The sequence below is a fragment of the Colius striatus genome, chromosome 9 (assembly GCF_028858725.1).
Source record: "Colius striatus isolate bColStr4 chromosome 9, bColStr4.1.hap1, whole genome shotgun sequence".
NCBI lineage: Eukaryota > Metazoa > Chordata > Aves > Coliiformes > Coliidae > Colius > Colius striatus.
The window spans coordinates 15,584,310-15,609,923 of record NC_084767.1 but is presented as its reverse complement, the minus strand read 5'-3'; the positions used below and the strand labels follow the sequence as shown (position 1 = coordinate 15,609,923).

Here is a 25,614-nt window from a genome sequence, read left to right as displayed (position 1 = left end):
CCCTAATAGCAAATCTCTGGAAATCACTTCAAAACAAAAAGCACAGTTCTTGGCATTCCAATCCCCAACCTCAGTGGGATATAAAAAGCTCTGAATTTAAAAACCGCTAGAGAAGAAATCGGGATACTTGGTTTTGAGGGCCTAGTTTTAGGCTCAAAAGCAAGTGGAAGCTGTTCCATGCTTCCCTATGGTGCAAGGAATTTCTCAGCACAAATAGCCAGCTCTCTGAGTAACAGCACAGTCAGTATTCTGACAGGGCACAACACTGCAGGATCCAGAGATGGTTAGTTAAGATGGTATGTGGCACATTACCTTGCTTAGCAGTTGTATCTAGAGTTGTCTGTACGCTTACACAGGTGGTGGCTCATCTCAATAAACCAGTTGGTATTGCTTTTATTATTTAGTGGGCTCTTGCAGATGAGATAGCAGTGGTGAGCACTGCATCCAAGTCACATGGAGTGCGTGACTTGTTATTGTAATCGAAAATGTTCATACGGTTCTAGATTAGCTCCAATCAATCATCGACCTCTGCATTTTAAGCTCAAGCTTTGTCAGTTGCCTGAAATTCATACTCTTTGGATTGCTAATGACTGCTCACAACACAGTATATTTGTGATTCGTATGATGATGTACATTTTATTTTATCTGTATTGTTTTCCTTAAGTGAAAATCCGCACCAGGAAAGCCTCTATTCTGCAAGGCAAGGGTTCCATTCTATCCAGGAGCCCAGCCAGGAAAGCTTTTGTGGCCTACCACCTAGTTTTTACCAGCCACCTACCCAAAGCCAATTATCACCAACAAAAAGCCAGGACAGCCGTGAAACCTCTCCTATGAGTGTCCCTAGTTTCCCATCTGTTTCCTCTATGTGCCAACCAACCACATTTAACTACGAGCGTCCAAAACACTTTATCCAGTCTAAGAACGTGTGTCAAGGGCAACAGCAGCCTCCAGGACCTGCAGCCTCTACAGAGTCAAGCAGACAAATCAAACAGTCTTCCATCTTAATACAGCCTCGTAACCCAAGTGGGCAGAAATTCTCCTCCTCGTCATCGCTGAGCTCTTCAATCACGCTCTCCTCGCCTTCCTGTAGTGTCCCTAAGGAATCCACATATCCCGTCACGCCTGCATCTGCGCAGTCTCCTGCTAGCTCATCATCTGGGCAACGGCTTATATCCATGCCTAACCAACCCCCTGCAGCATTCCTGTGCTCGGTGCTACCCTCACAGCCTGACTATAACAGTCAAACTCCTTCTCCTATGGAACCTCAGTAAGTATATACAGGCTTCTAACCTCCCCTCGCTTTCCTCTGGCCTGGCCTCTCCCGTGCACTGACTGTCCCAAATCCGACTGCCCGGTGAAACACTAGCCTGAGTGAAGCTAATGGTACAACTCCCCCTTGACTTCTGATGCTGGAGGCAGGACTCTGCATGAATTGGGTTAGGAGGCTGAGTGCTCTCCCTTGGGCTCTGCATGGGACAGATGGGTATCCACCAGGAATTGAACTGCACAGGGGTCATGTCACAGGCTGTTGTGAGGGTTTTCTGGAGTCAGTTTGAACAGTTCAGTTTTATTTGATGGAAATCTCTTATTTAAGGGTATTGAGAACAGAGGATGGACACTGATCTCAAATGAATTTCCATCAACAAACATGGCAAATGAATGGGGATGAGGGGGGAAGGCAGTAGTATTTCCCACATATAAACAACTTCAAGATTCCTAGTAAGTCTCAGCAGTATTTTCAGGTTTAAATTGCGATGGGACTCTACTCTCACGTACAATACAGTTTTTATTAATCGTATGTGCTGACAGAAAGGCAGCCACTTGAAAATTTTACCTCTTGAGACCCAAGACTAAATTCTTTCCTGAGTATGTATTATATCATTTTGCCTTTGGGCTGTAATCCAAATATCTCACAAGGTCAGTGAGATCTCAAAGCTGGGTCTTGCCTTCTCACCAACGTGTATCCCTGCCAATAGTAGCTGGAGTTCTTGAAGAAAGTCAGCGTAGAATGTGCAACAACCACTCAACCGAGGATGTTAGAAAGACGATAGGGGCGGGGGGTCCTGCTGGCTTGGATATAAATTCAGGTTTGAGAGTCAGTTTGTATTTAGGAATTCTGAATGTTTCTGGGGCTTTTCCGAATCACACAACAGTGGGAAGCAAAAAAGGTAAAACGGAGTGGGCTGGCTGGGGCATTAAGGAATGATTCTTCAAAATACTGAAGGAGTGTGTGTGGGTCAGGTACATGTCTGGGGTTTGTGTGGGTAGGGTGAGCTTGTTTTGTTTTCATAGCAAAAGGCTTTGGTGCCTCTCTATGCTTTTCAAGTAGGCTGCTCTTAAATGCAATATCCTGTGAGGCAAGGAATTATTTTCCTAATCATGCTACAAGTGGGCAAATAGGGACACGAGACATTTAAATCTGTTGGGCAAATTATTGAAGTTCTCAAGTCATAATTTGGGCAAGTTATCAAGTCCAAGCAGCACTGGGAATACAAACAGATTTATAACCCTTCTACCCTATTGTAATCAGCAGAAGAAATTCCCAAGCAACAGGAGGAAAAGGATTGTGAATAAATACTTGCTGAGCACAACTGCAACATATGAGGCCCTGCTGCATGTAATGAACTGCATTAGATCCTGGCAGCACAGAGTGCTGAGACCTCTAGTAGACCTTCACAATCCATTTTGAGGGATGCTCCTCTTTTTCTAGCACCTTTCAGTATCAAGTCTACTATCTAGCTCCAAGATTTGATTTAGTCTCTTGACTATGTATTACAGAATCAAGCTAACATGAGGAGTTGCAGCAAGGGCTCCTAAAGATCCAGCCTAGCTTGGGGTAAGCTTGGCTATGGAAAATCTGGACAGAAGTGCTATATGAAGCAACTTTCTGGGGCCAAGAAGAAGGACCTCAGTAGTAATAAGTAGTAATAAACACTAATAAGCTATTTGTTCGTACTTAATCAACTAGTTTGTGATTGTGCTGTGAATTCACAGCAGCCAGGGCCTTTTTAACAGCTGAAATTGTAAACAAATGCAGTTTCTTAGGGACAACTTGCTCCTGGACAGGCTCACATTACTCAGTGGAGTTACTGGGTCCCTCAAAAACCTGCTAGCCTTACTACACACACCTGAATCAAGGCAGGGGCCACTGCAGGATGTAAGGATGCTGAACAGCGACCACAACTGCTGTAAGAATTGTGGGAGGACATTCAATGACTGGGCTAGACCATGATTCTTCCCCTTAAGTTTTTCATACTCAATTAAGCCATCAAGCCTATCTGTCTCCCAAATGCTTTACCAGTTCATTTGAACCACTGTTTATAGGTAGCAGGTTCACATTTTTGTGTGCATTCAGCTGTAGCAAACAGTCAAGCAGGCCTACAGGAATAACTTTGTTTTCTCTTCCTGAATGAGTAGTTACTCACAACCAATGTATACCAAACAAGCTAGCATCAACTCTATGCAGAGGACATCAGACCGAGAAATTCGAGGAACAAAAGAGGCCCTCATTCAGGACTTGGAAAAGAAACTCCGCTGCAAAGACAGCCTTCTCCAGAATGGCAACCAGGTAAGGGAAACCTGCTGGTGGAAGAATCAGTTTGCTCTGACTCTTGGTAGTACAAGCAGGGATGCCGAGACTAGTTCTAACGCCCCATAGCCTGGAGCCTCCAAAGTGAGCTCAAAGCAGACAGAAATGCAGGAGCAACACTCCCCAAGCACCTTTATTCAGATCCTCAGCAGATCCCAGCAAGAGTTCACTGAGCCATTTATGACCAGAATATTCTTTCAATGTGAGGTGCCTGCATTTTTGCATTAGAAATGCAAAAAAAATCTCTTCTGACAATGACTCAAGGCTGGTACAAAAGGCACAGTTCTGAAAGATTTACATCCAACCTCTTTCTTTGCAAACATCCTCTTTACAGTTATTTTTGCTATTAGAATGCAAACAGCTGTACTGGTGGGCCAGGTTCAGCTTAGGCCTGAGAAAGCCCTTTTCTGTAGAGGGGCAGCACATAGCTAGTGCACGATTAAAGCTGTCCTGAATGTGGGGCAATGAGATGGTTGCTGTAAGTCTATCTATAGGCATCTGCTGTGGCCACTGAATGTCTGCATCTCCTGTGACTTCAGCAAGGGATGCAGTCACTTCTGAAAGCAAAAGCCATCTGATGCAGCAAGATGGCTTTGAGCTGCTATGGCTCAAAGCTCTTATCCTACTCTCTTGGCCAGCACACACACCATTCAAACTATCTGAGTTTGTGCAATCAAATTAATAAAGCTAGGGTCAGGAGAAAGGTACATGTTTAGAGCTGTGGCACAAACTTGAACACTTTGCTGAGGATCCTACTTAACATCTCATCCACAGACAACTAGAATCCCAAGGAGAATCCCTCAGTTCTCCACACATGATTTCACCTTGGCTTCCAACACTGGGGTTAATAAGCCACCCTGAATCATTAGGAACTTGGAGAAGTACCAATATTCGAAAGCTCATTCTAGAGAGCATCACCACATCTGGTAAACCTATTTGATTCTTTTTATATGAACAGCAACAAATAAAAGAAGCTACAGGAGATTTTATCTTAAAGTCTGTCTCCTCTAAGAAGTTCCCTTAGAGTCAGTACCTGCTTATTTGTTCTACGAAGGGACGAAATGCAATCTCCTTTACCAAGAAAATCTCCTTTCCCCAAATGAGAGGGGAAAATTTGCTTACCAGTAGGGAAGTGCATTGTAGCAAGCTAGAGTGAGCAGGTCTCTAATGTGGGAACCTTGCTGCTGGCTGGAGGCAGACTGGTAAACGCCCAGTGTTTATCATTTCCATCTTCTTTCCCCTGAAGTAGAAAGGAGTTTTTCCATTACCATCAGAAGAAACATGTTTGTGTCATATTTATTACTTTTAAATATTGAAAGGGGAAAAAAAAATATTGGGTCAAATCTGATTTAATGTGTCCCTAACAGGAATGTCCTATCTGCTGTAAGAAAGGTTGCTATTGCAAGCCAGCTTATCTTCCCATAGGAAGCCAGGCTAAAAATAAAGCTTATGCAATCACCACTTTCTGTCCTCTTCCCCTTGTCCTCCAACAATGTCTGAACCAACTGGTCAATCTCAGCCACACTTGATACAGCCATAACAGCCTCCTGGATATTAATCTCTCACAGGTTTTGCAAAAAGTCTCTTCTAAAGAAAAATCCCACTAGCCTTCCCAAACCCTCATCTACCATGGGGTAGCCATATACATATTCCATTCTCAGTAGAAATCCATTCAGAGCTTGTCCTCGCATCACAAAATCCAAACCCAAGGTAAACTTTGGGGGAAATGAAATGTCAAGTGTTCTGGTGCTCAGGGGACTCCTAAAATTTACTCTTCTGAAGTAACTCAACTGACAAAACTCAGATTTAGCTCTGCTCTTACTTATCCCTGTGTGCTGCATCCATGTTGTAGGAATGTCTGTTATGTAACTGAAACCATACTTGCCTCCCCTCAATACAGCATACAGCATTTTATAAGGAGGCTGTTGTGCTGGCATAAACTTCTCTTATGCTTTTGGAGTAGTGGTGTTCCTCTTCGGCTGTGTCTGCCTCTGGTGTGGCTCTTGCTTTTTTGGGAGTAAGGGACACTAGCATCCATCATGTCTCTAGCCCCTGAAGCAAATCCACAGCTGAATGACTTGGGAAGTTTTCCCAGTGCTAACAGAAAGGTACCATGGGACTTAGTCTGGCTTCTGAGATAATGCCATCAGTTACCCATAAATAATCCCAGTGGAGAAAGAGGAGGAGTGGAAGGCCACAGATGGCATTAGAGAGGCTTTGATGAACAGGCAGTTTAATCTTTTATGCATTTCAGCCCTGTATATATTGAGGCTGAGTTCATCAGGCATCACAGACGGCAGACCCTCTGGAACAGACGTGGTGTTTCTATTCAGCCACTGCTTTAATTGATAACACCCCAAATTTGTGGCCTATGAATGTGCTCTTACAAGCTGATCTGAAATAGTAAATGGACTTTTGACTAGAATTCCTCTCTGCTCTGCTTTAAGCGATTAACTTATGAAGAAAGAATGGCTCGCAGGCTGCTTGGACCAGTAACTGCCGCAACTGTGTTGGAAACACCAAGTGAAGACAATATGCAGAATGCACAGGTAAATGGGGACCTGTCTCTAGAATAGATTACCTGGTGATTGTACTGTGACCAGTTTGTACCTAAATTAGGCCAAGAGATGGCATTTATTTGGTACCAGTGCAGGGGAGGGGAAGAAAGGGGACAGCTCTCACTGGCAGAGCTCTGTATAGTAGTGATTTGGGTAGTTTTTTGGCGGGTGGTGGTAGAGAGGGATGAATTTAAGCACCATCCCCTTGCTGGGTCTGATCTGTAAGAATGACCTCTTCAGGGAGGAATTAACAGCTGCTGCACAGCCCGTTACATCCTGCCTGTGATAGGCAGAGAGCAGCACAGCAAGGGACACAGGTACCCACTCTAACAGCCCAAGTTCAGACTTGGCTAGAACAGCAAGATTTATACCTGTCACTGGAATAAGTGACACTGACTGCAAGAGGTCAGGACCAGAGGGTGGGATCAGTTGGGTTTTAGCCCTTCCCGGGGCCTACAATCATTAAGAGAAGGTGAAGCAGTTATTTTAGCAGCCCACGTGCTGACAGACAAGAATCTATAGCTAGTGACATTTTCAAAAGCATTTTAGTTGGGGACTTGTATCATTCCTTGGTTATTGAGGCTGTTAAAAGCTCTCTTTGGCACTTCCAGGATCAAAGTTAGTGGAAATGTCTGTGATGTGGCACTGGGTACTTATATGGCCAAAGAAAATATCCCTCCTGCTACATGCACACAGAGAGCCAAGCAGGTTGGCATATACCTTCCAAAGTGTACTTAGCAAAACTCTTCAGTGAAGAGACACTTAAAGTCACAGCAAGGGAGGAATACACAGTTTGAGCAATTTCTCCCCAACAACAGCAGGCAAGAAGGGAATATTATGGATGTCATCAAGGGAAGCCTCATCTTTTGCAGAGAACAAGGAAACAGTCAAAACAGGATGCCTGCCAACTTTCCAGGATGTGTGAAATGTTGCATAAAAAGGAATATTGGAAGGAGATCTCTATTGGCTTATGTTTGGGAGATCTTATTCCCATTGTTCAGTCTAAATATTGTAGTCACTGATTCATCTGGCCTCCTGATTCATCAGGAACTTAACTACATAGTCCATATAACAGAGAATTAGAATTATCAGCAACTTCATCACTACAATGTTATTTCACAAGGCAAGTAACAATTGTATGGAATTTTTGTAAATAACCAGATACAAGCAATTGCCTTTGGACTCAGCACTGAGCTCAGTCCAGCAAAACCCTCATTCCTGTAGTGCTTCCCCTGAACTGAAGACTGCTTCTTTGCTTGAAGTTTTAAAACCCAGGTTTAAGTGTTCCACAGGACTAGGCTACAGAGCACAGAACCAAGCATTGTAATGGCTCAATGCAAACACCTCAAATTTCCCTGCAGTGTTTCCTCTATCTGACCCCATTGCTAAAATGAGCCACTGGTAATAAACTCTACTTGCATTTTCCAAACATCCACGTTCCTAGCAGGAATCAATCCTAGGTACTTTAGCAGATTTACTCATGTGATTGTGGAGCTGTCAGCAAACTTAGTTGGTGCTGTGATCTAGAAAGAAAAGTATTTTCCAGCTCAGCATGTGTCCATTGCTATTGGTACCATATTTAAGTGGGCACAATACAGAGCTCTTGCCAGCAATTCCACTTCTATTCCTGCTATAGGGAAGGACACTCTGTACTTAGCTCTCATTTTAGATACTGCTAGTAGTACAGCTCTTCTCTAGCAAATGTTGCTGGCTGGCCAAAAGCCTTGTGTGCCAAACAAAACTGCTGCACCTATCACCTGTGCAGTGATGAGAAGCCATGCCATTCTATTCATAGTACTTGTTACTGTCATGGCAAAGCCTAGGGTGAAAACAGAGTATTTAGCTCCTGATGCAAGTTCTTTTACCTCTTGTCTCAATGACTTCTGAAGTATGCTATTTGCTTTTAAGCAGTAGTCAGTATATGAACTTAAAACGGCTTCTCATGTGGTTTTATCTCTAAACTTTCGAAGTTAACTCATGTCTCTTCTCTCCTTCCAAGCACCACAATGCGGAAAACATCAGGCTGCAGGTTCCTACAACACATGTAAGGTAATGCATAAACCTCTGCTGTGCTTTTCTTCAAGACCTTATTGCAAATGTTTCTAGACAATGTTAGTTTTACTTCACTACTTACCACATTTTCTAAAGTAGTAAATAATAGATTCCTTCACTTCCTTTCAGTAAAAATGCTACCGTTCAGGGATGGTTGATGATGCTCATGATCTTAATCCAGTCAATTCTAAGTATAACACCAGGGATGTAAAGATTCCATGCACCTAGGCCAAATATGCTTTGTATTCTAAAGGACTAATCGCCAATCAAACGATGTAAATGATGAAACATAGCATGATGAAATACAGCCTACATTGCTTTTGTAAAATTGTTTTGGATATTAGGCCAAAGATGAAGGTTTCTTATGTTATGCTTCTGTGCTGAATGGAGCAAGACAAGTGGTTGATCAAAACCCATGCCTTACAGCTGAAAACCAAACCAGAACTCTACTGTCAGCTTCCTAAATATGTTAAGGGACTCTACCTGCAATTAGTGCTTCAATGCCATTTGTGGTAACTTTTACACAATGAACTGTCTCTGTCTTGCTTTTTAGGAGCAGACCGTCTTCAAGAGGAGATGAACGTGGACATGACTCAATCCAGGAAAAGTTTTTTCAGCCACGTTTTACACAAGTGCCCGAAGACATAGTTATTGAGGAGGGGCGATTCTGCAGGCTCGACTTCAAAGTAATACCAGCCTTTCAGTTTCATTAGCTCTGTATGGTGTGTGGCATGAAGAGGTCTCTGAGCTGCAGTGCCTTTGCATTTTAATAAGCCAGAGCACTAATGGCGGATGGTGCAGGGTCTCTCTGTGCAATGTAAACCAAGAAATAGGAGATGGCGAAGTGTTTCAGCATTTTCCCCTGGAAAATGTAAATAGAACTGGCTACATAAAAACATAGTTAAAGCTAAATAGTGGTAAATATGGACCACCATAGAACATCTTCTAGACTTCACTGGGAAGAATGCATATTAAGGTGGTGCTGAAAGAAGACATTTTGGTAGGGAACCCAGTGCTTTGCACTGGGACTTCACCAGCCTCAGTGGACATGTGCTGGACACATGTCCATCAAGGCCTGTTTAGGACTAGCCTGCATTTAATGAGTCTTCTCTGAGGTAAGTGTGTCCTTGCTGGAGCAGATCTGCCAAGTAAATGCCTTAGTTACCAACAAAATGCCAGAATGGCTTGAAACTGCATAGCAATTTTACCAACCCTAAGGTATGAAAGAACCTAAGTCTTCTGCACGTGAAACTTCATTGTAAGGCATGTTTGCTGATTGCGGCTTGGCTTGGTTTTCTCTAATCACTTCCAATCTCTTTCTTTAAGTAAATTCATGACAGATTTCAGCACCACCTTTAGCCATTTTGCTGCAAATTGCTCAACTTCTGAATGTCATGGACAACCTGGAGGACAGTTTATCTACATATGTTATCAAAACAGTACAGTTGTCAGCACTGCTGACAATGCTAGCTGTGAACACACAAGGAGTATCTTTGACCTAATCAAAACTACTTTACAAGGTGCAAATAACGGGGTTGCAGGAACAGCATCTACTGTCTGTCTTATAGCTACAGCTCCTCCTTACATGGCACTTCATGAGCTTTCCTCTCTGTGCAGCAGCACATTAAGATTCAAAACTTGGTGAGACTGTAAAATTTTGCAGCAGGATCATGATCTGAATAGCTATTGACATCAAACTCCCTATAGCATTGACAGGCTTTTATTATCTCAGAAACTACTTAACTCTTCACTGCTTTCTTTTCCTTCACAGGTTAGTGGGCTGCCGACTCCAGATGTGATGTGGTATCAGAATGGAAGGATGGTTCATCAAGATCAGTTCCATAAAATGATAGTGTCAGAAAAGGGATTCCACTCCTTTATTTTTGAAGCAGTCAAATCATCTGATGCAGGGACATATGAATGTGTGGCTGTCAACCGTGCAGGAGAAGCATCTTTTGCTGTAAAAGTGGAAGTAATAGGTAAGACTGAGAGCACTGATAATTACCTGGCCACACATGAAAATCTCAGTGATCTAGTGCCATGCTCTGTGTATTTGCGACAAAATTAACAAGCAGAGGTAAATCTCCAGATATTCAGGCTTAAATGATAACAAACACCTTACCTTTTCCAAGACTATTTTAATACATATGTCTGCAATGCCATATTTCTTCAAAGCATTTCTACTGAGATATTTCGATGCAGAGGCATGTCCATGATTACAGAGTTATTAATCTCTTGGGACTGATAACACGTTGATTGACTCTTCTCCAAAGTGGATTGTCTACTACACCCTTATGTTCGTGAGAATTGCCTGTAGGCTAAGTTGCAGTAAAGAACATGTGCCCTCCTGAATTTATCACTCTGAAACCTTAAAAAGCAATTCTAGTATTAGCGTTCAATATTTACAGTTCCTGCTCCTTATCTTTCCTCTTTGATTTAGCAAAAGAACATCACACTCCTCCAACTTTCATCTTCAAGCCACAAAGCAAAAAGGTTTTTGAAGGAGATACAGCCAGGCTCGAATGCCAGATCTCTGCTGTCCCAACACCTCGGATTTACTGGAAAAGAAACAACGAAATGGTACAATATAATACAGACCGAATAAGGTATCCTACTAATGAGTTGCCCATTGGTGTGTTGGAAAATAATAACCAGTGTTTGTTAAGCCCAGTTTAAAAGCAGAAACTGGAAAGCTAGATCTGGCCCTGATCTGTGACACATGGTGAACAAGCCCATGTGCTGGACAGGCACCATGCTCAGAGCTTCGTTTGGAGGGCACAGGGAGAAAACTGTGACCAGATGCCACTCCAAATTCTAGCAGCAGTTACAAATCCCATGGAGAAGCATGGTTTTAAGACTGAAACATGCAATTCATTCATCATGCTCTGAGGCTACAGAAGGGCTTTGATGCTACCTGCATGATGTAATGATGTGAATCACTGGTGGCTCCTAACAGAAATACTGTTTATGTATAAATAGAATTGCAAGAATTGTTCTAGTGCCTTCTCAGCTCCTCAGCATGTAAATTGACTCTCTGATTTCAATATAATCTCTCCTTCCCCCTCCAAGCACTTACACATAAAACACTTTCATTTTTCAGCTTGTTACATGACAATACTGGAAGGATTTGCCTTCTGATTCATAATGCAAACAAGAAGGATGCCGGCTGGTACACTGTGTCAGCTGTCAATGGAGCAGGTGTGGCCACATGCCATGCCAGGCTGGAGGTTGCAAGTAAGTACCATGTCACAGTGGCACAACCCCAACTGAAACTGCCACTGGCACTGGTATTTAGGACAGACTCTCAAGATTAACGTAACAAAGCTCAGACTGCTGGGAGGATTTATTTCCAAAGATATGGAACTAGACAAAAAGTAACTATCCTGGGAAAAACTCTTTTGTTTAGTACCAAGACACTGTGATGTGTCCCTTGCACATGGTCTGCATCTGCTATTTGCACTGTTTAAAGACTACAGTTTGATACCAAGGAGGGTAAAGATGAATCTCTGGTGTCTGAGACATAGGCTTGTCTGTTAAATTCTTCCTAAGAGTTTTCTGGTTTATGTTGCAGAGAAAAAGCAATTGGGTTGTTCTACCACAGATCTGTCCACAATCTGGGAAGACACTGAAAGAGGGTTTTATTTTTCTTTTCCAGCCCATGCAAACAAGCCAGCTCCAGCCCCAAAGCAGTTACGGGTTCGACCAACTTTTAGCAAGTATTTGGCACTTAATGGAAGAGGACTGGATGTGAAACAAGCTTTCTCACCAGAAGGAGAATTTCAGCGTTTGGCTGAGCAGTCTGGACTGTATGAAAGTGATGAACTTTAACCAGAAATGGAAACTCACACCTACAAGAGACAATTACAACATAGATGCAGTTAACTGATGATTGCTCTAATTAGCAAAATACCTATCTACAGATTTTTACTTTGACTCTTGCACTTTCAGCTGCTCCTGTTTTACCGTATTAGGTTTTATTTATATTGTTTGGTGACTATAACCGTTTACTGAGTATTGTATTTTAACTATAAAGCCCAAGAAAGCAGGCTAATTAGTTTTAACAAGTGTGGGTGGTTTTAGTTCCACCTGTGCTTGGTTACATGCTAAAGTAGATTGGTTTGTACTGCTTCTCTAATACCACTTGGGGTAAATAATATTAGAAGTCTGTACCATCTGAATACTAAAACCAACTAGACTAGAGTGTTTTTATGAGAGTAAGTTAGAGGCAAATAAAATTTTAAAATAACCAGTATCAGCTGTGACTCTTCCTTGATTTGTTAAAACCAGCCTATGAATGTCTGGCATCAGCTACAACCTAACAAAGATGGATTCTTACCCTACTAAGTCTGCCACTGGTACCCTCCTCTATCTGCTCCCCCCATCTTTAGTAAACTGATAGCTATAGACTATTTAGTGTAAACTAGGTGATGACACTCCCTTAACACTAGAACATGTCAGTGAGGCAACATCAATATTTTTTCTCCTTGCACAGTTGACCCATAACCTGGCCTGTATAATATGAAGCATTAAGGCTACTCTCTTTTCTTTCCTTACTTATTTAATCTTGGAATGGCTGTGACTTATCTGACTCTCAACAAGCTGTTGATTTGAATCATCTAAAAGGTTTGCACGCTGCTACTCTTGGCCACCTTGCTCAAAATAATAATAAACACCATAAAACCCAATTTTGCAAAACACCAAAAAACCTAACCTCTGAAGATTTTTCATCTATACTTGATAAAGGAAAAACTTTGAGCCTCAACTCCTCCCACGGTGGGCTGTACAGGTTGCTGCTACTGGTCAGCAAACCACCTGAGCATCTTCCAGAATGGAAAAAACATGAGCTCTTACCTTCACACCCCACTGGAGTATCATTAAATAAAAACCCCAAATCTGCACTGAACAATGCTGACTATTAAACTCCCATCAAGCTCCTGCATCTCTACTACCATGCATATTCTCTGGGCCGCCTGACCAATTAAACACACTAAAATAACTTCCCCCCGCTGCTGCACTCCTTGCTCATCTAATGCAGGCTGATACCCTGTTCACCCATAAGCTTCTTATGAAGGTAAAGACGTCGTGATGCTTGGCCAAGGGTACCTGTGTGGTACCACGGCGGGCACCAGAGCATCCCAAATTCTCCTAATGTCTGGGAGCACCTGAGCTCGAAGCCTTTGCATTAATACACATTTAAATGAACACATCCTGCCTTCCCTGCCGCTCTTCACAGCAGGAAGGGAATTTCCTAACTGCCTGAATTCAAGCCTACAATAAACCGGGCGCTGCGATTTACCGTTTAACGTCCCCCGCGAAGGAACGGCTGCCAGCATACGAGCTGGCAGCGCGGGCTCTACCGGGCACCGCTGCCACAGCTCTGCGGGGCTTTGCGGGGGGCCAGGGCGGGACGGGCCGCTGCACACCGCTAACAAAACGTAACGTAACCCTAAGAGTCAGCGCCGAGGACGGGAGAGGCAGCCGCAGCCCTGCCGCCGGCGGCGAAGGGAACGGACTGGCCCGAGGCGGGGGATCGGCCCCGCCGCCTCCCTGCGCCTTCGCTAGCGCCCGTTAGGATTCAAAATGGGGAGCGGCGGGAGCCGCCGGGGCCCCGCCGTCACGGAGGCGTCCGCGGTGGGCCAGCGGCTGAGCGGCAGCGGTGCGTCGGGCGGCCCCGCTCCCCACAGCCCACCTCAGCCGCCGGGGCCGCGGCCGTGCTTGAAGCCTCACGGCACAGCCGGGGCCCCGGCGCGCTGGCCAGCGGGCTGCGGACCTCGCCGGGGAACGAGGGCTCAGTCCTCTGATTCCCCACCGCCCTTTCCCGTCGCCGCGAAGCCCGAGGTTAAGTGCAGCGGAGAACAGGAATTGAAAGCAACGCTGAAGGAGCTGGTCGTCTACGTCGTTTTCCTGACAGACCTCTGTATACGTAAGTCAGCAAGTGACGGAGGCAGCTTCAGCTGCTTACAAATAGTTAATGTAGAAAGAAGCTCTTCCTCTTTCAGTATTTAGTCATTACTCCACATGTCATTATCCCCTCAAAAGTGTCACTTCAGTCGAAATTGCTCTGACTGCCTTTTTCTAGCAGCATGACTTCATGACAACCGAGACGCAAGGTTAGAAGCTGTTGTCATCCTCTGGTTTCAGCCTGCAAGTATCCTCTTCTTGCTCCTTCTTTGCAGTGACGTTTGGTATGGTGAGCACAAACATGTACTACCTGAACAAGGTCATGTCTCATCTCTTCCTGGAGCCCTCTGCCGAGGACAACACGAGTGGATTCAGGAGTATTGGGAGCAGAGCTGATTTCTGGAGGGTAAGGCTTTCATTACAAAGATGTTTTCTTGGAGAACAAAGGGGAAAAAATTCCCAGTGTTCAAAGCAGTAGTCATTTGTTTCTCCCAAAAGCTGGATACTAGATGTTGTGCTCTCAGCTGAAGAAAGGCAAATAACTTCTTACAACTCATTCACAGAAATTCTGTGTACAAACAATAATACTGATACTTCCTAATAGTCAGTTGAGGAAAACAATAGGACAATTAGTTGCTGCATCGTATTCTCCGTATTAGACTGAGTCTAATAAATAAAACCAGAAATATTTTGGATTTGCAGTTCTTTTGACTTTCAACTGTTAAAAACACATTTATGATTTCTACTGGGGCAGCCAGGAGAACATACCATCTTGTTCACCTGGTTTCCTGTTACATTACATCATATTTTAGTGACAGTTGTAAAACCATCTGTTTTCACTACTAGGTGGAAGACTTCCTAAAATTATTACCATGGCCCAACTGACAGCAGAAGGCAAAATTTCTCCCCTTACTCTTCCTTAGAAATTGAAATGCCTGATTATAACAATTCATTTGGGAAAATTGTACTCACCATTATCTCGGTGTCTGTTACTGCTAGTCTATGAACTAGTAAGCCCTTGTACAGCTATGTGCTGTGTACAACCGTGTACTGCTGTGTGCTGATGTACTAGAAATAGTTGTAAGACATGCTTAGATGGAGCCAGACCATAAGGGCATGTTCTTTTGGACTCAGAATAGTGTTTTCCCTAAGTTTAACGCTCTTTATCTTCATCTAAGCTTAAACACCCAGAAAGAAGAAGGATTTTTTTTTCCCTTTGCCTTCAAAAATAAATACTTTGTGTAGATTCAGGTAGCTAAAATCCTAGTCAGAAATGTATCCCAAAGCAGGGCTTCAGAAATTAAGATAACCAACAGATTTTGTTAAAACAGAGCGTTTGTGTTTAAATGTGTTTGGTTAGAATTCAGCAGAACTTTTCAGTGAAACCCCAGACAGACAGATGTTGAGGTTTTACCCTGAATAATCTCATTACAATTCCCTGACAGAATTGCTTAGGGAATAGAATTGTCTCACGGCAGAGAAATGTAAATATATTCATAAGACAGTATATAGGTGGGACTTTTTTTTATTCTAGCTTAGTCTCTGTAGCTGTGAAGTAACTGAGAACCCTGTAGAGATTTATATATTAAAAAGTTGAGTAACAGTGGTATTTAAATCTTCTTTTGAATCTTTAACCTTACCTGTACACACAGTTTGCAGAGGGACCACTTTTGGAGGGACTGTACTGGGACAAATGGTATAACAACACAACGTTAACCCTCGAGAACAACAGCAGCCATATTTACTATGAGAATTTGCTGTTGGGAGTAGCCCGGATTCGCCAGCTGAAAGTACGCAACAACACTTGCTCCATCTACCCATATTTCCATAGTTTTTTAGAAGACTGTTACAGTGAATATCATTATCAAGCAGAAGACAGGTCTGACTTTGGTCCAAGGAACAGATCTGAGTAAGTATCCTACTTCAGCACAGAAATGTTTTGCAAAACTTAACCAAATCCCTCCTGCCACTGTTCTTCAGCTAGTAACAACCATGCGTGCAATTAGCTGAGTTTTTCTCTGCTTACATTGAAATAAACCATGGATTTGGTTTTGTGCCAACATTATAGACAGGAATTTGGCATGGGAAATCTATAGCAGAGAGACAGGAAGAACTCGAAATAGTGCTTCTGGTTCAGCAGAAGCACATATTGGTCTATCTCCAGTAACATCTCTGGAGAAATGCTCAATTATATGAGCCCTGAATTTAAATCACATGTTTATAAATTGGAGTCATGCTAAAATGCTCTGCAAACAGAGCCCAAAGGCCTGCTTCACACACTTTATTTAGCATAACCCAATGAAAGATCATGTGAACATGCAACAGTAACAGTGAACTATGTAAACCAGAGATGTTCCACCTACCTATGATAGTTTTTAGGTAATGAACTGTCAGACCTGTGTTGGGCGAAATCCACATTCATAACCAATTCAATTTTGTGAATGTACTGAGTATTTAGCAAATGAGAGAAAGGTCTGGCTTAAGTGGTCAGTTGTGGATGCAGAATAACAAGAAAAAACTAACAAGGATTGTATAAAATAAGAATTAAGGCTTACTTCAGTCCAGTTTCCATCAGTCAAGCTGCTTTGTTTCCCTGTTTCTGACAGATGGAAATACACCTCAGCCTCCTCAGTATCCCCATGGTACTGGGGATCTACCGGCTTGTACAGCAGCGGCGGCTATATGTTCACCTTACCTAAACTGAAGCAGGAGAGCAGGGAGAAGTTGGTGTTTCTCAGGCAGAACAGCTGGCTCACTAGAGGAACCAGGGTTGTATTTATCGACTTCTCAACGTATAATGCTAACATAAACCTCTTCTGTGTAATCAAGTGAGTTCTTACCTTTACTACATGTGAAACCCAATTTATTGAGGCATGTTGCTTCCATAAGGACACAAGGAAAGGCTGGTAAACTCTAGCGTATGTGGCCACATTTCTCAGGCAGCAGCTGGCAAGACAGTAATTCATTACAAATGCAGAAATTCAGTTACTGCAGGAGCAGACCCAGATCCTTCCTTTCCCTTTTTCTGTAATGGTGTCTGGTTTGTACAGCTGATTGCTGCTATTGGAATAGATTTCAAAGCCTTTTGCAAGGTCAAAGTCCTGATGTCAGCTTATGGAGAGGAGTGACTCAGGGTAGGGTGAACATTTGCTCTTCTGACACAGTTTCTTAAAATGTTTTTAACCAAACATCATAGCTAGAGTATCCCAAGACCTTCCCATTTTCCCCTCAGCCTTCCCTACCATATAATATTCTTTTCATATAATATTCTTTTCATGGGGAACTTGGCATAACCCTTACAAGAAGCTCTTAGATATGCAGGAGTTCCAGTAAGGTGTTATTAATATGTAGTAATAAGTAACAGGAGAAAATTAAGAGCTGAGATGATTTAAAGGGATGGTAACTAACACCTGATTCTTTTTTTCAGGTTGGTGGTAGAATTCCCTGCTACTGGGGGTGCTCTCACTTCCTCACATATCTACTCTGTGAAGCTCCTCAGATACATCACATATTATGATTACTTCTTGGCTTGTTGTGAAATCATCTTTTGCCTCTTTATCATTACATTCATGATCCAGGAAGCTACAAAAATAATAAAACTGAAAAAGAAATATTTCAGAAGTGCCTGGAACTGGCTGGACTTGCTGCTGCTGCTGGTGAGCTACCCCTTGACTTTCCCCTCTGTGCTTGCCAGCCTAGGCTAGCACTGCATGGACAGGCAACAAGCCAAAACAGCCCAATCTGCTTAGAATCAGTCATCCACTGTTGTGTGCTGAATAGGCCACATGGCCCACTGTAGTTCAGCCTATTTGAACTCTTTTCTGGCCTTGCTGTCAAGTTGCTGTGTTTCCATGTTCTTTCTACTCATTACCTACCATGTTTGTTTTAGCCTTAATCTTTGCAGAGCAGGGAAGTGCTAATGCATAACAGAGCTAACACAGTAAAATTAGAATGCATGCAGCCTGTTACATAACACAAGCCCAGAGTTATCACAGTACAATTACAAGCAATTTGGCCAGTAAAGTCTCAGATTCGGTTTATGACAAAACATCTGAAAAGCACAGGTTCCTCAAATCTAACCAAGGGCCTTTGAAATCAGTACAGTCTTTCCTATGGAGAGTGTCAAATCTGAAGAGAGAGGGTGTAGCTGGACTTGAGTTTCCCTTGCTTCTTTCTGCTTTCCTTCAGGTATCCATCCTTGCCATTGCCTTCAACATCTACCGCACTGTCAAAGTGTCTCTGCTAATGGAAGAGCTGCTGTATGATGCCCACATGTATCCAGACTTCTATTTCCTTGCATTCTGGCAAGTCCTTTACAATGATATGATTGCTGTCAACATCTTCTTTGCTTGGATAAAGGTATTGACCCTTACTCCTTTTTTTTTTTTTTTGTACCTGAGAATCATAGTGTTTCCAAACATAGTGTAAATGTTTACTTTTACCTTTTCATGGGTGAACTGCAAAGGTGGAGCTAAAAGGGAGAATTTTGTCTGTAAGATTCCAAAAGAGTTAAAAATTGCTGCCTCCTCACAAACGTGGGTCACACAAATTCTGAGGCCATCTAAAAAACAATTTTGCACGTGGGCAGCTGTCTCCAGTGGAGCAGCTGGGAAATTACCATGGCCAAACAGCCTCCTCAAATGCAGTCTTTTTGTAGACTCAGTGTTATCCAGGTCATAGCCTGACCTATACAGATGGCATGGCTGTAATGGGTGAAGCTATTCATAGCTTTTGTAGCAAAGCACTATGAAAACAGTAGCTCCTTTCTAACTGCAGGGGAAGGCAAAATGTGTCTAAATTTGACTCAGAAGGGACTTTGTGCCAGGACACCTTTAATTTCAGTCTTACTCACAAATATATTTGCTGATCTCTGGACAGAGTAGCAAACACTGCAAAGATCAGGGGCTACTTGCATACCTAACCAGGTGCTCTGGGGCCAAACCAGTCCTGCATGTTTGCATGCCACTGCCCCTCAGATCTACCAAACCCTGCTGGCCCTGTCTGGGGTCTGCACCCAGCAGACATTAGTGACTTTGGTTTGGGTGGCCTCAGTGTTCTCAGTGACTGAGTGAAACTTCCCACAGCTTTGCCTGATCCCAGCTGCTTACAGGTCCTCTCTCCCCTAAGGTATTTGTAAAACACTCATCACAAAGTGGCTGTGAAACAGGCAGGGAGGTGCTCATACCTGCCAGAGGATATCATGTTTTACAGTCATGCTCCAAGGACTTGAGTGTAAAATCATGACGTTATTTTGAAATAAACAGGCTTTTTGCCTTCCTCCAGCTCCCAGGCTGATGCTGCAGGAAGAAGCTGTTAACCAGTTCTGTGACAGTCTTCCTCATAGCATCCGTTCTGTATCCCAGCTGCACATTCCGCCTGAGTCATCCTCCCCTCAGACTGATTACTGGTAATTTAGTAGCACAACTGTGTTTATAACCAATGTCTGTCATTGAACAAGGCTTTTGTTCAGGCCTCGTTTCAGGCTTCTTACCAACTTAGGCCATCAGGGAATCCTCAGATACAGAAGAATGGGGTATGTCTTTCAACCTCCATGACCAAGGGACTGTATCTACTGGAGCTGACTACACATACCAGACCTGTCTACACACTAACAGCTTTAACACATTCCCATATTTGCACTGCAGAATATTCATCTTCTTCAGAAACACACACAATCTTAGTTCTCCTTACAGATACATCCCATGCAAGTCATTTCTAGGTAAGACGTAGCCTTTAAGTTATGATTATGGATAACACTCCAGAAATTCTGTTAAGAAGTTGCAATATATTTTGATCTCTAATAACAGTATGTTCTGTTCTCTTGCAGATATTTAAGTATATAAGCTTGAACAAAACCATGACACAGCTGTCCTCTACTCTATCTCGCTGCGCCAAAGACATCATTGGATTTGGCATCATGTTCTTCATCATTTTCTTTGCCTTTGCCCAGTTAGGCTATCTGGTCTTTGGGTCGCAAGTTGAAGAGTTTTCCACTTTCCAAAACTGCATGTATGCTACTAAACTTTTTTTCTAAACTTTTTGCTACCAAACCCCTAGCTGGAACAGGTGCAAGCTAGTTTCTGCCAAGCAGAACTTAAGAGTATGAGTCTCCAACTCTTAACTTGATTTCATAGAGCCAATGCTCCCAATTTTGTTGGCCATACGATCTGTTTCCCAAAGCCTTCATATGTTCAAAAGAGCCCATACATACTTAGGGGAGCATAAGAAGGGCCAGCTCAGGAGTCAGTCACCTGTAGTCCCCACAGCTCTCAACACAACTACGTCTTGTGTCACGAGGCCCCTGGGCAATGGGGCAGGTCTAGCAGCTGTTATCTTTTGCCTTTCTCAGAGACAAGAACATGACACTACCCAGCAGGACCTGCCACTGGGTGCGTGAGACAGTCCCCAGGATGAAACCTGCAGAAGAACTACTCAAGAGACCCAAAGGGCTCAGGGAACAAGCTGAGCACATTTACAAACAGGAATTACTGTTGTTTTAGGAAAACATCCAGCTGCATAGCCGAGAGTCCCCAAAACCAGTCTGCTGGCTCTGGTACTTTCTTCCCCAGATTTTTTCAGCCACTCACTGTACTAATACCATCAGATCAATTCAGGTGCCAGCTGGAACTGGTTCTGATGGCCCTCACACCATTGACTTGTAGGAACCCTAACCTGTCACCCACACTGTGTGCTGTGTTTTGGCCCACGGCTGTATTTCTCACAAGCTTAAGGAAAGATCTTTAGGGTACCACATTATTTGAAAGCAGCTTTTCATGTAAAATTAAGGCACTTCTAAACCATAAAAATAGATTGCACTGGATCCATGTGGATATGAGATAGTTCTAAGATGCTGCAATACATAGAAATAATTGTCTTATGCTAGAAACAAAATCCCTTATGAGGGTCATAAGGACCTGTACTCCTACTGACTTAGTTCTGTACTAACAGAAGGGGTCATAAAGCTGGAGCAGAAAGGAAATAATTTAAAAACAAACCAACTAATCACCCAAGTGATTTATCCAAAATGAAAGTATTTTCTCATAAAAATTCTTTTTTACCTTCAAATTTTCAAATCCATGCTAGACACTTAATTACTGTTGCTGTATTATCCTGGCTTGCCTTTTGATTTGAGTGACTAAGGCAATGGGGAAACCAGTCTCAGTTGTAGGAATTGCTTTTGCATTTTTGGGGTTAAGATAATATGGTAATTCTCTTTAGGAGATACCAGTTAACCTCACTCTGGTATTTTTTTACTCCCAGCTTTACACAGTTTCGTATTGTGCTGGGAGATTTTGATTTTAAAGCCATAGATGCGGCAAACAGAATCATTGGACCTCTTTACTTCATCACGTTTGTATTCTGTGTGTTCTTCATCTTGCTGGTAGGTATCTCCTTAAAAATGCTTCTCCTTTTGCACAAGCAGTAGAGAACTGCTGAATAGTGCTCTGAGGCACTGTTTTTCACCCCAAGATGACTCTAGGCTTTCCCTGGCTGCCCCTCAGTACACCTGGACAGAGACAGTCCAAAATCTTACGCAGGAGTTCCCAGCAGACAAGACATTCCACAGCTCTCCCTTCCTCCAGATCACCACAAAAGGGGCTTTAGCACCACATTGCACTTTTCACTCGACTGCACCACCCATTTTTTTGAGATTGTCACTTCTGAAAACTTAAGTGGGTGCTCTTGTAAGCTGTACAATGTGAGCCTTGTCAGGGAGGAAGATTAAAGACAGATTTTGATGGGATTGTGTAGGTGCAGGTTTGCTGTAGTCAGACAGATGTTTTCATTAATTACTTCAGATTGAAACACTACCTGAAAATATATGACAGGAAATCCATTATCTCCAAGGAGCTGGCCCTTTTAGCCAATACTACAGATGGGAAATAAATTGTCTCCCAGAAATATTCCCTAAGAGTATCAGATAATTTAGCTGCATCAGGAGCACGCCTGCACTCTTCAATTAGTTACATGTCCGAGAATAGGACAACCCCCAAAATAACAGCCCCAGCAGAACACAAATGCAGTTTCCAGAAACAAATGACTAACTGCATCCTTCCTCTGCAGAATATGTTTTTGGCTATTATCAACGACACCTATTCAGAAGTCAAAGCAGACTTTGAAAAGATACCCAGTCATGAACTTCAGATCAGAGATCTCTTTAGACAGGTAAGTAAGCACTTCTGTAACTGCCTCATTTAATTCATGATAAGAGGAGGAGTTCAAACCTACATCACTAGCAAAGAGCCTCAAACAACTGGGACATAACCATTTAAAAACACCCAATTCTTGATTTTTCACTTAAACAGTAGACAGACAGATACAAGATATCCTTCCATCAAACCCACAGGAGCTGCTAATGGCAACAGTAGCATATGAGTTCAGGTGCAAAGAGCCCACCTTCGCCCTTTCAAAAGTGCTTTTTAAGAGCAGCCTGATATCTCCTGTCATCTGCTTTCCTCACAGCTTACTGGTGCTGCTCTTCCAAACTGAGAAACTAAACATCTTCTCTGCATGGGAAGACAAATAGAAATATGTACCTTTAGAACTCCACAAAGTTCAGACCAGTTTTATGCACTAGAAAGAGTTTTTGTACTCTTTTTTTTTTTTTTTGGTACAAATTTTCCACCAGCTTCTCACTTCAACTTGAAATTATGGCCTCCTGCTTTCCTGTCAAATGCATATACTGAAGCCAAAGAGATTGCATGCAGTCCTGTCAACGGGGACAAGTCAGTATCCCTGCCTAGAAACCTGCCTGTAATTAGGGAAAACAGCATCGCCTGTGAGATAAGATTGAGATGAGCATGGGGTGAGAGACCTGGTCATTCAGAGCTACAGCTGACCAACATTGACCACATTGGAGGGGAGAGCTCACAGCCATGTCTGCCTGGAGTTTTCCTGGGGGATTTTATGTGTGATTTACACCTGAATTTCATTCTGGAAAAGGAAGGGATAGTCCCTGGCCAACAACAGCACTGCTTAGACTCCCCCACTCAAGCTCATTCTCTTATTTACCCTGGACTAGAGTAAGATAACTAAGCATGCCCAAAAACAGAAACTCTTACTGGATTGTGGGTGTCAGGAGGTTGGGATATCCCTTTTTGATATAGTAGCTAGCAACAGGACAAGGGGTAATGGGATGAAGCTGGAACACAAGAAGTTCCACTTAAACATAAGAAAAAACTATTTCACTGTTCAGGTGACGGAGCCCTGGCACAGGCTGCCCAGAGGGGTTGTGGAGTCTCCTTCCTTGGAGGTCTTCAAGACCCACCTGGACATATTCCTATGTGACCTGATCTAGGTGAACCTGCTTCTGCAGGGGGTTTGGACTAGATGATCTCTAAATGTCCCTTTCAACCCCTGCCATTCTGTGATTCTATGATTTGGTTGGCTACCAACTTCAGGGATTTTTTGTGACAAAACTGAGATATAGCAGAGTAAATTTGCTGAGCTGGGGAAACAAAGAAAGTGATAGACTGCTGGGATTTCTCGTTGCCAAGGCATTATGTGACCATTTGTTACTCACATGCAAGTCCTTGTGTCTCTGATTATACACAAGCCATTTCTCATCCTTAACTTCCTCTATGTTTAGAGTTACAATAAAGCCCTTGTCAAGCTCAAGCTGAAGAAACCAGCAACGGATGCCAAGCACGAAAGGTAGGAGCTCGGCATTTGCTGTTACTCCATGCTCCCAGCACAGACCTATTCTCACAGGACTTGTGTGTCTTCTCGTTTGTATGAATGACAAGCAAGGAGTCTTCAGCTTTCTGAGCTTTCCAATGAAGACAGTGCTAACAAAGAGGTAGGCTTTATTCTTTCCTATATTCTTAGAAACCTCTGATTATATTTCATGAGTTGAATAATACAAAAGGAGTCACAGTTATCCACACTGTTGCTTACAAAAGTTATTTCTCCAGGGGCTACTATTTTTAATGTCATAGGATGATTCTAATGAAAAAGAAAAATCCTCAGTCATGCACAGAAGTTCAAATGAAAGCTTGTTCAGGCAAGGTCATACACTGCAATATCAGAGTTAGCAGTAGGGTGAGGTCACTGTGCCCTGGCAATGGTATAAAGTTGTGAGCTGGGCATTTACCCCAATGTTAAACAGATGTATGGTAAACAAGTTTTACAGCAATCTCTTGGGTTGTTGGCTGCATCTGCAGCAAGAAGAAAGATAACTGTGGCTTTCTTTTGCTTTATAAAAAGGTTTCCAACAGTCTTTGTTAGTTCAGGGTCAGCCTGTGCAAGTACTTTTAAACCATATGGAGTTTTTAAAATCACTTCTACAATGACAGGGAAAAGCCCCTCGGCTAGCTGTAAACACTGCTATGCATAATGTTTGCCATCTCTCTCAATTCTGAAAGAAAATGTGTATTCCTATATCCTGACTTGTTTGAATAGCCAGAAGGAAAATCTACTTTCAGCCAGACAACATTTTGGTCCCCAAAGATGCATGTATTTTTTTCCTGCGTACATGCCCCTGCCTGCATGAGTGACTGTTACAGGTGTCCCCATGAGCCATGCTGGCTTTGTCTGTGATGTTTGTTGGGTTTTTTTAATCTCTCTGGTGTTGAATAGAGCCAGTTGAAGGCATCAGTGCTACAGGAAGGGAAAGAAAGACTTGATCAACAGCATCTGTCTACAGAGTATATGGCCTCAGCCACAGCCCAGAGCTACGTCTCCACTGCAGAATTTTATAAGTAAGTGTCTGTGTGTGTTCTTGCAGCCTTAGTCCCATCCCAAGGCAGCCGCAGCCTTAACTGAAACCCTCACAAGTAACAACCTGAGAGATACAAGACCAAAGTCAGCGACTTTAAAATATTTTAAGTGCACTTATACTGTCTGACAACTGCTGCCCTAAGGGAGGGAAGAAAAAAAATAGAAGAATTTAGCAGAGCAGCATGTAAGGACATTAGTCAAGAATGAGGTGGGACAAGAATTTAAAATATTGTCAGTCTTCCAGAACATCTTGCTGTAACTGCCCAGGGAGGGGGGCAAGGGAGGCAGAGATTGAAGACCTTGTGCTAGCACAGGGGTATTTTGGGACTTAGACCTTTGGCAGCTGACTCAGTAGCAAAGAGGGAGGTTGCAAATGCAAGTTCAGGGGCAGCAGTAGCTCAAGTCTGTGGGGCCTATTTGTGTGTTCTAGGCTTTTCAAGTATACAGTTGAGTTGAGAAGGGAATTAAATAACATTAGTGAAAGACTCGACGCACTTAGTACAACCACGTTGAGTATTACAGACAAGAGAGCACAGCGAAAAACTTGAGCTCACCTGGTAATGGAGATGGCCTGACTCTTCATGCCATTTTGCATCAATCCAAAGTTCCCCCCACCTTTATTTTTTTTCTATTTCTGGATAAGAGAAGAATGTTTCTGTTAATAAAGATACACACTACTGCTGCTTTGAGGTCTTTCCTCTGAGAGTTTCATGTGCTTTTTGACACCGAGAACTGATCTCTCTCTCGCTAGAGTTATGGGTAGGCAGCTCTACAGCTGCCTGGATGAGATTTATT

At 42.9% G+C, this 25,614-nt stretch overlaps 2 protein-coding genes across 2 annotated transcripts; both read left to right on the top strand.

Annotated features, from left to right (window-relative positions):
* Nucleotides 1–830: 830 nt before the first annotated feature.
* Nucleotides 831–12,027, top strand: MYOT (myotilin). The gene is made up of 9 exons (XM_010195846.2): nt 831–1,267; nt 3,418–3,568; nt 6,037–6,138; nt 8,147–8,196; nt 8,753–8,885; nt 9,971–10,178; nt 10,640–10,805; nt 11,300–11,433; nt 11,855–12,027. The coding sequence occupies exons 1-9, from the start codon at nt 831–833 to the stop codon at nt 12,025–12,027; spliced, it is 1,554 nt and encodes a 517-aa protein (XP_010194148.1).
* A 1,752-nt stretch (nt 12,028–13,779) lies between these two features.
* Nucleotides 13,780–25,367, top strand: PKD2L2 (polycystin 2 like 2, transient receptor potential cation channel). Its single transcript, XM_062002798.1, has 13 exons — nt 13,780–14,122; nt 14,376–14,506; nt 15,753–16,009; nt 16,707–16,928; nt 17,528–17,756; nt 18,289–18,459; nt 19,928–20,109; nt 21,361–21,481; nt 22,165–22,266; nt 23,690–23,754; nt 24,209–24,215; nt 24,679–24,800; nt 25,250–25,367. Exons 1-13 carry the CDS (start codon nt 13,780–13,782, stop codon nt 25,365–25,367), a joined length of 2,070 nt encoding a protein of 689 aa, XP_061858782.1.
* The last annotated feature ends 247 nt before the right edge of the window (nt 25,368–25,614 follow it).

Excerpts from the sequence above, each read along its gene's own strand:
- MYOT (XM_010195846.2), top strand. The coding sequence starts at position 831 with ATGAGTGTCCCTAGTTTCCCATCTGTTTCCTCTATGTGCCAACCAACC. Across the intron at positions 3,569-6,036 it reads TTCTCCAGAATGGCAACCAG|CGATTAACTTATGAAGAAAG; the intron begins GTAAGGGAAACC and ends CTCTGCTTTAAG. Across the intron at positions 8,197-8,752 it reads GTTCCTACAACACATGTAAG|GAGCAGACCGTCTTCAAGAG; the intron begins GTAATGCATAAA and ends CTTGCTTTTTAG.
- PKD2L2 (XM_062002798.1), top strand. The coding sequence starts at position 13,780 with ATGGGGAGCGGCGGGAGCCGCCGGGGCCCCGCCGTCACGGAGGCGTCC. Across the intron at positions 16,929-17,527 it reads AACCTCTTCTGTGTAATCAA|GTTGGTGGTAGAATTCCCTG; the intron begins GTGAGTTCTTAC and ends TCTTTTTTTCAG. Across the intron at positions 18,460-19,927 it reads TCTTCTTTGCTTGGATAAAG|ATATTTAAGTATATAAGCTT; the intron begins GTATTGACCCTT and ends GTTCTCTTGCAG.